This window comes from Ursus americanus, chromosome 25 (assembly GCF_024610735.1).
Source record: "Ursus americanus isolate L20-20 chromosome 25, mUrsAme1.1.p, whole genome shotgun sequence".
Classification (NCBI taxonomy): Eukaryota; Metazoa; Chordata; class Mammalia; order Carnivora; family Ursidae; genus Ursus; species Ursus americanus.
The window spans coordinates 43,395,880-43,405,984 of NC_142151.1; the positions used below are offsets into that span (position 1 = coordinate 43,395,880).

The window sequence follows — 10,105 nt, forward strand, 5'->3', positions numbered from 1 at the left end:
TTCTGGGGACTGTCAGGAGCGGGGAGGCTGGCTCAAGCTGGGGAAGGGGTTTAGCCAGGACACCAGGCTTCCTTCCCGGCAGCACAGGTGGGCCAGGGGAGAAGAGGGAGAAGGACCCAGATATCCTGTCTGAGAGCATAGACAGGCCAGGTCAGAAAGCAGACAGGCTTCAGGGCAGGGGTGGGGGAGCGGGTGGCTTCACTTAATGCTTGTAGCTCTTCCGGCTGGAGGATGTGGTGGAGACAAACTTGACACTGGAACCACTGCCCCCGAGGCCCCGACTGTTGCTGGTGCTGAAGCTGGAGCCGCCCGGGCCTGCGCCCAGGTTGTGCCCGGTGCTGGAGGTGAAGGAGTAGCTGCTGCCCCCACCGAGACCCAGACTTCCGCCTCCAATGTTGCTGCCGCCGCCGTAGCCACTGGAAATGGTGGAGGTGACCACAGCTGCCGGAAGACAGGGGACAGGGTCAGAAGCCAGGGCAGGAGAGAAGAGACTGGAGTGTCAGGGCCTGCGCCCCGAAGTCCGTGGTGTGAGGATGGGGTTGTCTGGTCAGGCAGCTGTTTGCCTCCTTCCAGCTGCCCCACCCACCTAAGTGAGAGCTCTGTCCTGTGCTCAGCCTGGTTTTCCCTGGGCTGTGATGCCGGGCATGCTCCCTGTCTAATGGCTTCCTGCCTCCTCTCTGCTACTTGGTGTCTTGCTTTTCCTTCCAGAGCTCAATGGAGACTTCTTGCCTCCAGGAAGCATTTCTTTCCCTTTGATCCCAACACACTCCCCTGCCACTCTGTCCCCATCTCCCTCTGTGGGTCTGGCTCTGGTGTCTCTCTTCCTTTTGGGGGGCACGTACACACTTGCCTCGGTGTCCCCAGCCTCTGCACCCCGAATCCCAGAATGGGGCTGGGGTAATCTTGCTAGACCAAGTGCCAGATGACCCACTGGCCAGCCAACTCTGCTCCCATTCTCCCCCCTCCCCCACCTGCTCATTTCCTAACTTTCATAACCACCCATCACCTTTAACATCCCGTACCCTACACTGGGCTCTTCAGAAGGGAAACTGAAATAACAATGGACTGTTAGGGAATGAATTGTGTCCTCCAAAAAAATACTTTGAAGTCCTCACCTGCAGTACCCGTGAATGCAACCTTATTTGGCAATGGGATCTTGCAGATGGAATCCAGTTAAGATAAAATCATTAGGGAGGGCCCTACCCAATAGGACTCGTGTCCTTATAAGAAGAGGAAAGGCACCCACATGAAGACAGACACATAGGGAAAGGGCCATGTGATCACAGAGCCAGAGATCGGCATGATGCAGGGCAGGGAGCACCGAGAGTTCTCCGGAAGCGTGAGACAGTACATTTCCCTCGTTTGAAGCCCCCCAGTTTGTGGTACTGCGACGTGCCAGCCCTAGATAACAAACACGGACTTTCAGGCGCTTTCAAGAGAGAGGGAACCTCGGAGGTTATGGCAGCCACCCCCCAAACTAGCTCTGGGGGTCTCTGGAGCCGCCAGGCAAGGCTATCAGCGAAGGAGGACAGCTGGGGAGTTCCGAGGGCTCGCCTTCTGGAGCCGTCGGTTAATAGAATCATTGGTTTTGTGAATCCCGCATCAAGAAAACCAAACTCACTTGCGGGATGCAAGCTGTAAAAGTCACCCCTGTTGGCCTCACGGTGCCAGCAGTGAGCTCTGCGAGTGACTTCTGCCCTCAGCGGCACGGGACTGTGCCAGCTCGCTAACACTGCTCCCATTCCCGGGCTGCTGCTCCCGGCTGCCCTGGCCGAGGTGCTCTCACTGCCTTGAGGGACCCGGGTAACCTTCCGCTGTCCTGCTCTGCAGCGTAAGACGGAGCAGCAGGGCTGCTCTGCACACCGTTCTGGAAGGGGGCGGCCTTCCTGGCCATGCCCTTGGGCCCAGCGTGGAGCCTCCCTCCAAAGGCTGAGAACACACCAGGGTTTCATAAATCCTGTCCGCAGTGAATGCTCGTGTCTGAACTAGACTTGCACCCCCAGTGAGAAAGGTGTGGAATCCCAGGAGGTGGTGGGGAGGGGGCAGAACCTGTGGGTCTTCTAAACCCATGTAGAAGGGTCCCAGAAAACCTCCTCTCACCCTCTCTGTGGTGCTCTGTCCCTTGCAAAGAGGTAAGAATTGGGACATTAAAGACTCTGTCCTAAAAAAAAAAAAAAAAAGACTCCTAATATGCTTCTCCTTTTAACGAATTCAAGACCTCAAACGTCAAAATGAACCCTATCCGTGGGGTCCCCTCCGATGCCTCATGCATGCCCTCCGACCTCCCGCATGGTGCCACCGCCTCTGTCCCAACCACGTGCACACCAGCTGACACAGAGGATGTCATACTCACAGATGTTAACTGGAGAAACGCCCTCTCCGCTCAGCCTGATTGGGGTGGGGGTGGGGGGGGAGAGGAGGAGGGAGAAGGAACGTTACTATTATGTCCAGCAGCTCGTGGGCATTTGAAATCACATTTTTGCAATTAAGCACATTAAAAAAACCCTTTATTATGTTTATTGCAGCAGTAAGTGGAGGTTGAAATTATTTAAATACTAGTAGTATTAAAAATAATAATCTAATGAATGACATAACGCAGAGTTTGAGGTTCTAGGAGGAAAACCTGTAATCTCAGAAATACCTTTTTTTGGTTCAAACTAGGTAGACACCTGGAGAAAATTAAAGCTAATCATACACTAGGGTCGGCTGGAAAGGCAGGGCTCCTTAAGGAACAAGAAGATTTCTCTCAACAATGGACTGTTGTCCTGCACGGGGCAGTGCTGGGGTGATTAGAGGTGTGGAGAGGAGACTGAGTCATAAACATAACAATAACAATGATCAGCCTATTATTGTAGCAACTGGAGTAATTTTGCTTTCCCGTGCTAGGGACAGAACTGGGCTTCATTCATAAACACATACTTAGAACATTAAAAAGCACTACCTACCTGTTACTACATTATGCCACTTAATTCTCCCATGACCCCATTAAGTAGGTATTGTTACCTCAGTGTGATGGATGGGGAAACTGAAGCTCAGAGAGGTTCATTAACTTGCCCATGATCACAGAGCTAGATTTGAAGCCAGACTCCTTTGGCTCCAAAGCCCGTATCTTTGGCCACGAAACTGAATGATGGCCGGCATTTTTCGAACACTTGTTGTGTACCGTGCACTGTTCTAAGAACTTCATGTGTATTCCCTTATTTTAACCCTCTTAATAACATATGGGATAGAAACCATAGTTATCTTCATTTCACAGGTGAGAAACAGAGAGGTAAAGTAATTTGCCCTTGGTCACACAGCTGGTAATCGGCAGAGCACGAAGCTCCCACTGAGCTTTGGGGATCAGATGATTTGGCCCCTTTATTCCATCACCGAAGAATTTGATGACCAGAGAAAGGATACTGACTTTCCTGAGGTTACATAATTAGTTAGTGGTAGGCCTGTCCACCCAAATCCTGGGACAGTTCATTCTCAGCCCGGAGCCTTTCATACCATGTACCCAGACCTACCACTTAACACAATTTCTCCTTTGATAGAATTTGACTAGTTTGGACCTGATCAGATCCTAGATTTCTACGGGGTGTGAAAAGCAGTTGTACTTCAGATAAGGGCCCTTGATAATGATTTACTGGCCCAGAAGGAAATTGCACCTTTTTCCCCCCTTATAGCCCAGTTCTATCTGCATTCCAGGAGAGGAGGGGGCCACAGGCACCTGAGCCCCTAGAAATGCTCTCGCAGCTGGAGTGGCGCTGGTCCACCTGTCCCCACCTGCACTCCTCGCCCTCCAGCAGCTTGCGGTAGGTGGCGATCTCCACGTCCAGGGCCAGCTTCACGTTCATGAGCTCCTGGTACTCGCGCAGCAGCCGGGCCATGTCTTGCTTGGCCTTCTGCAGGGCCTCCTCCAGGTCTACCAGCTTGGCCCGTGCGTCCTTGAGGGCCAGCTCCCCACGCTGCTCTGCGTCAGCGATGGCCGTTTGCAGGCTGGAGCACTGTAAGAAAAGGAGGAAGCCACGAGCCTTACTGACAGCCCCTGGAGGTGCGGTGCTTCTGGGGCGGGGTCCTGGAAGCATGGCAGAATGACCCGGGAGAAATGAGCGAGCAAGGAGCTCTCAGCCCTGCCCAAACTCTACCTGCTTCTTGACGCTGTCAATCTCGGCTCTCAGCCTCTGGATCACCCGGTTCATCTCAGAGATCTCTTGCTTGGTGTTACGGAGATCATCCCCATGCCGGCCCGCTGTGACCTGCAGCTCCTCGTACTGATGGAATCAGAGCAGCGTCAGTCACCTCATCAAATGCCTGGGCTGGGTACTCCCTGTGCACACAGCCTGGCTCTCCGGACCACGTGCGGGCCCAGCCGTTCACTGATCCTTCACGCACTCCCTCGCTCATTCGTTTGTGTGACATTTCTTAGGCACATCTACTTGCCAGGCACGTGCTAGGCTCTGGGAGTATCACGGAGAGCATCATCAGACCCCTGCTTACAGTTTATTGGGGGAGATAGATGTTAATGAATTATTATTGAATTTATAGTTCCAAACTGGGATGAGTGCCCCTTAGGAAATGAACGTAGTGTAACAAAGGAATCTGACCCAGATATGGAATTGTGGGGAGGGAGTCAGGAAAGTCCTTCCAGACATAGAGGGGCTCAAGCTGCGTGCTGAAGGATGGGAAGGAGTGGTGTAAGTGACAGGCTGGGGAGAGAACATTCCAGACAGGGGAGACAGCCTGTGTGAAGACCCTGGAGCAGGGAGGAGCATGGTGAGCTCTGGGCAGGGGGGAGGAAAGGTGACGTGTCAGCGTCCTTTGGGGATCCCGGTCACGGGGCATACACCCAGACCCATGTGACCATGAATTTTGGTAGTCCTCCAGACATCTGGACTGGGGGTGCAGGGGAGAGGTGCAGGGCATCGGTGTTGGATGGAGCCAGGCTGGAGGGGTCATGGTTCTGAAGACTTTAACAAGATCCCCCATCTGAGGGAGCTCTCTGCCTAGTGGTGCATATCCAGGATGCACTCATTAGGGAGAGACCAACGCCCCTCTCTCCTGCCCACACCTTCCCCAGGGAAGAAGAGCCCCTGCCCGAGTGAAGATCTGTCTGGCTTTCAAAGTGCTGAGTGGCCCAGCTCCTCCAGTTCTAGATACACGTGGTTTAAGGGAACAACCAACGGCCAACAAAAGGGTAAGTTCCAACCACTGTAAATTTCAGCTCAGGCACATTTCATCCCCATTCACCATCTGCCTTTGCCTCCGCAGGGGGCGTGACTCTGCACCATGCACCCCTGGCACCTGACACCCTCTTCCTTCCTACCGTGTTGCAGTGGTAGGGACTAAGGCAGTGCACACAGCAGGGCAAAGGGTGGAAGCCACATGTAGCCACCCTCAGGCATGGCCCTGAGAGGGGTCTGCGTTTGGCAGGGAGCTGATCTCCTGGATTGGACTATCCAGTCTCCTACACCCTCCAACGCCAAACCTTCTTCTGACCATCTGTGACTTTGGACAGTAGCTCTCCAAGGTCATCCCAACCCCCCCTTCCTGATATAGAGACTTTTGCTTGGCAAAGTGCTCGTTTCTGTCTTCCAGCCCCCACAGGACTGCTTGCTCAGCCTTAAACCCCTCCCCCATCCTTGGCAATCTACTGTCTCTGGATGCTTCCAAATGGAAGGAAGACCCACCTCTTCTTGGAAGCTTTTTATTACATGGTCTTTTCCCTTCCATGACCCCTCCATTGACTTCATGCTCTCTCAGACCAAAATTAAACTGCAGTTTACTTATTTACGACTCTGTAACACTGCTTGACACAGATGTGTCGAATAAATAAGCCATTTAGAAATAGCTGCATGACTATTTCTTGGTTGTTTCAGAGTCTCACCCAGGCCCAACCAGATCATAAGTGATAATGGGGACGAGGGCTGTCCTGAGCACCCAACATTGCCTGACTGCATGTTAGTGTGAATGGCTGGGTTTCCACACCCATTTCAAGTTGACTTTTCATAGAACCAGACACTTGCGCCACATTGAAAGAAACAGAAATGCTCATGTATTTCCTGATGCTCGTGGCTAATAATTAAATGATTATTCAGGGCTTCAGATAACACTAGCCCTGGAACCTATCATAGAGGTGCCCACTCTCACCTTGGTCTGGTACCAGGACTCAGCCTCGGCCCGGCTGCGGTTGGCGATGTCCTCGTACTGGGCCTTGACCTCGGCGATGATGCTGTCCAGGTCCAGGCTGCGGTTGTTGTCCATGGACAGGACCACGGACGTGTCACTGACCTGGGTCTGCATCTGGGACAGCTCCTGCAGAGGCAGAAAACTCAGCGTCACCAAGGCATAAAAAGAAAGGTTCTTGAAATCACGCGACTGACTACCCGTCTAGGTCAGGAATCCCTTCTTTGCAGGGATTCTTCCAGCCCTTCCCTGGGCACACGAAGCCATTTAGGGACTCCCATGCCAATCCCTGAGAAGTTTCTGGGTCACAGACCAGTGCGATGGGGGTGTGTCCCCCAGCATAGCTTCTCAAGACCCACACCTTTGTGCTTTCCCTGAGTATGAAGGGTGGGTCAGTGTCCTCTGGTCCAAATTATATTGAGTTGAATATGACATATGTTGATCCATAGGTCAGCCTCAAAGGTTTTTTAGGATACAGTGAGTGTTAGGACCTTGCTTCTCCCTGTACAGTGTGACCTCATCGCTCCCTACTTCTCTCTCCCCTTCAAAGACCCAGGTCTCTGCCTTCACAGTGGCAGTGCCCAGAATGAGGCATCTTCGGAGGGCAAGAAGCACCCTGAGCAATGAGCTGAGGGGCAACTTGCCTTTTATGAACTTTTCTGGGAGGGGAGGGGGAGAGGTGTGTCTTGATTCCTTGGAAATGCTACCCAGGAACCTGGGATTCGAGAATCGGCACTCCCTCTTTGCTATGCTGTGGGGTGGGGGGAGCAGCCTCAGAGCTGGAGTAGGGCTTAGTGTGGCAAGATTTCAAGCAGGTCTCCCAGGTGCCCGTGACCACCCAAGCCCCAACTTGGAGCCTCTGGGGCAAGATGCTGGATGGAGGCCCCATGTAGATGACATTCTCTGCAGCTTCCTTTTCTTTCCAGGCTCCAGACCTAGGAGGGACAAAAACATTTGCAGCCTCTTACGGCCTCAAAGAACATCCGGAAGAAGTTGATTTCGTCAGTCAGAGAGTTGACCTTGGCCTCCAGTTCCACCTTGTTCATGTAGGCCGCGTCCACATCCTAGAACAACAGCACAGGATTTTCCTCTGAGACCCCAGCCCCAAGCAGCGAGTCCAGTGGAACTTGGACAGACTCCTCCCTGGCCCTCCCGGGTTAGATTTTAGCAAACTCTGAGTCTGGGGTTTGGGGTTGGGGTGTGTGGGTGATTGCAGAGAACTGGGGGCTTGAGTCCCTGGAGCTAACAGAAACCCTAGCAGGGTCAGGGGGCCCTAACTACAGAGGGAGTATTTTGGCAGATTTGAACTCTCCAGATCCTCTCGAGGATTATGTGCCATTTCAAGGGTCGAGTCACTGCATACTCCGAGATTCAGTCTCGGATCTTCTCCTATGAGAGACATTTCCACCCACCTTCTTCAGGGCCACAAACTCATTCTCGGCAGTGGTGCGCTTGTTAATTTCGTCCTCGTACCTGTGAGCACAGAGGAGAGGGGGCGTGCTGTTGAGCAAGTGTTCAGTTGAACTCGTCCGAGGCTGGGGAGTGTTTCTGGTGTAGCAAGAGTTAAGAGACCTCAAATCCTTTCCAGCTCTTCCACTGACCTGTGCATGACTTGGGGTGATTCACTTAACCTCTATTTCTCCCTCTATAAAAGGGGAATCATTTCTTCTGCCAGAAGTTTTTTTTCTTCTTCTTCTTCCTCCTTTTGTAAGACTAGAAGGTGAGCGGGGAGCTTACGGGAATGGAATTAGGTACTTAAGCAACTCCATCTTAGAGAGGCACAACTTCGATCTTTAAAAAATGTTGCCGCCTCAAGTGTCTGCTGGAACTGTGGGGTGAATTTTGCTTGTCCAGGAAGGAAACTGTTCCTGGTAGATTTTGACGTGTTCTCACTGAACCTCAGAGCAGCCATGTGATCAGCATACTTTTAGTAAATAGAAGTGGCTCTAACTCAGAAACCAAGGGCAAGCCAGCTAAGGGGTTAGGGGGGCCATCCTTTCTTGTTGGATACCTCACCTACTGCAGCCTGGACGATGGCCAAATTTTGCCTCTCCCTGGAGGATGGCCTCGCGTACACGGGGAATGTTCCAGCTCAATTATAGTGTCCGCGCCAGCGGAGTTAAGGAATATCCTGGCTGTGAAATGGTGTTATGCTTTCCAGAATAGCCATGTTATGTTAGATGACGCAGACATCCCTTTGGGGTCATGTGGACAGATTAGAACAGGCTTCTTGTTCATAGTGATGCGTGAGATGAGAGTCCCTTTGTGACCCTACTCCATGCTCTCTTCAAATCATGGGATGGTGACTGCAAGTTCCACACCTCCCTGCTGGCACACTGGCATTTGCTGCTTTGCACCTTGCTGGTCCTTACAAAAAGGAGTCCTGAGACGACCATGTATGACCGGAAGCCCGCCTTCCCCTTACCTGACTTTGAAATCTTCCACAACGTCCTGCATGTTCCTCAGCTCAGCGTCCAGCCGGCCCCTCTCCGTGGTGACGCCGTCCAGCTGCCGGCGGAGGTCAGTGATGTAGGCATCAAAGAAGGGCTCCAGGTTCTGCCTCACCGTCTTGGAGCCCTGCTCCTGAAGGAGCTCCCACTTGGTCTCCAAGACCTTGTTCTGCTGCTCCAGGAAGCGCACCTGGAGGGAGGGAGGATGGAATCTTGAGAAACTGGGGAGGCAGAGCCAGACACTCCAACTAATAAGGGAGGGAAGAAAAATACGCTTTTCACTGGATACCCATCTGTCGGCGATATGATTGACAACTCCAAATCAAAATGAGAAAACCCTTGAAGCCACGCCCCTGCTCTCTGGGGCCTGCATAGAACTGGTGTGGTGGGCACGGAGGTCTCTATGGGGAGACTCGACTCTGGGGTCGAGTGTCTTGACCGCACCTGCTCTGGGTGAGCGGAGTTTGCTCGGCGGGAACGTCTCCTGTGGAGAACAACTGAACTCTTCCCTCAGTGTTGGCTGAACCAACCGCGCGGCCCCCAGGGAGGATGAGGGAAATTTCCATAAGGTCCTGAGGGCCAGTCTGGTCCCACTTGTGAAGTACTTGTTGAGCGGATGCGTTTTTCCACAGGGAGGCCGTTGCAGTGCTGCTCCCTGTGCGTGGGGGGGGGGGCCTCTCCAAGAGTTCCTGCCCCCCCACCCCAGTGGCACACATGTCGCCCCCCGGCTCACCTTGTCGATGAATGAGGCGAACTTGTTGTTGAGGGTCTTGATCTGCTCCCGCTCTTCCTTCCGCACCCGCTGGATGGCGGGGTCGATTTGCAGGTTGAGGGGAGTCAGGAGGCTCTGGTTGACCGTGACCTCTTGGATGCCTCCAGGGGGGCACACGGGGAAGCCCGAGGCTCCGTAGCCTCCTCCGGCTGCGCCCCCATAGCCAAATCCACTGCTGACCCCAAACCCGCTGCTGGCCCTGCCCCCAAAGCCACTTCGGAAGCTGCCGCCGCACCTGCCGATGGAGACCCGCCGGGTGCCCCCCAGGCTGTAGAGGCTGCGGCTCCCGAAGCCCGCCCCGGCGCCGCTTATCCTGCCCAGCCCCGCACCGCCTCCCGTGCAGCGGGCCACGGAGACGGAGCTGAAGCGGGAGCGGCCGGCCGCTGGGGTGGTGGCCGAGGCCGTGCTGAAGCTCCTGCGGCTGCCGGTCTGGAAGGTGATGCTGGACTGCCTGGACATGGTGGCTGAGCGAGGCTGGCGAGGAGAACTCCTGACACGGGCGCGTGCCACAGGGGATGGAGAAGACGGGGCACTTGGGGAGCCCCAGGCCGCCTTGGCTTTTATGGGCCTGCGGGAGGGGTGGGGCGCTGCCCAGGGAGGCCTCTGATGGCATCTCCCAGGCATTCGCGGGCCCTGAGCTCACGCTCAGCGCCCCTCCGCGGTGGTGTCAGGGCCACTGGTTGGTTCCCTGGCATTCTCCCCCACGCGGAAACTC

General features: G+C 54.1%; 1 protein-coding gene across 1 annotated transcript; it reads right to left on the reverse strand.

The window, feature by feature from the left end:
• Positions 1 to 202: 202 nt before the first annotated feature.
• LOC123794722 (keratin, type II cytoskeletal 75) lies at positions 203 to 9,849 on the reverse strand. The gene is made up of 9 exons (XM_045800985.2): positions 9,352 to 9,849; positions 8,594 to 8,808; positions 7,581 to 7,641; positions 7,137 to 7,232; positions 6,133 to 6,297; positions 4,131 to 4,256; positions 3,769 to 3,989; positions 2,354 to 2,388; positions 203 to 441 (listed from the first exon to the last, which is right to left on the reverse strand). Exons 1-9 carry the CDS (start codon positions 9,847 to 9,849, stop codon positions 203 to 205), a joined length of 1,656 nt encoding a protein of 551 aa, XP_045656941.2.
• Positions 9,850 to 10,105: the final 256 nt, after the last annotated feature.

Coding starts and splice junctions, on each gene's coding strand:
- LOC123794722 (XM_045800985.2), bottom strand. CDS start 9,849: ATGTCCAGGCAGTCCAGCATCACCTTCCAGACCGGCAGCCGCAGGAGC. Junction 8,809..9,351: donor TCGCCTCATTCATCGACAAG/GTGAGCCGGGGG, acceptor CCCTCCCTCCAG/GTGCGCTTCCTGGAGCAGCA. Junction 7,233..7,580: donor AGTTTGTGGCCCTGAAGAAG/GTGGGTGGAAAT, acceptor CTGTTGTTCTAG/GATGTGGACGCGGCCTACAT.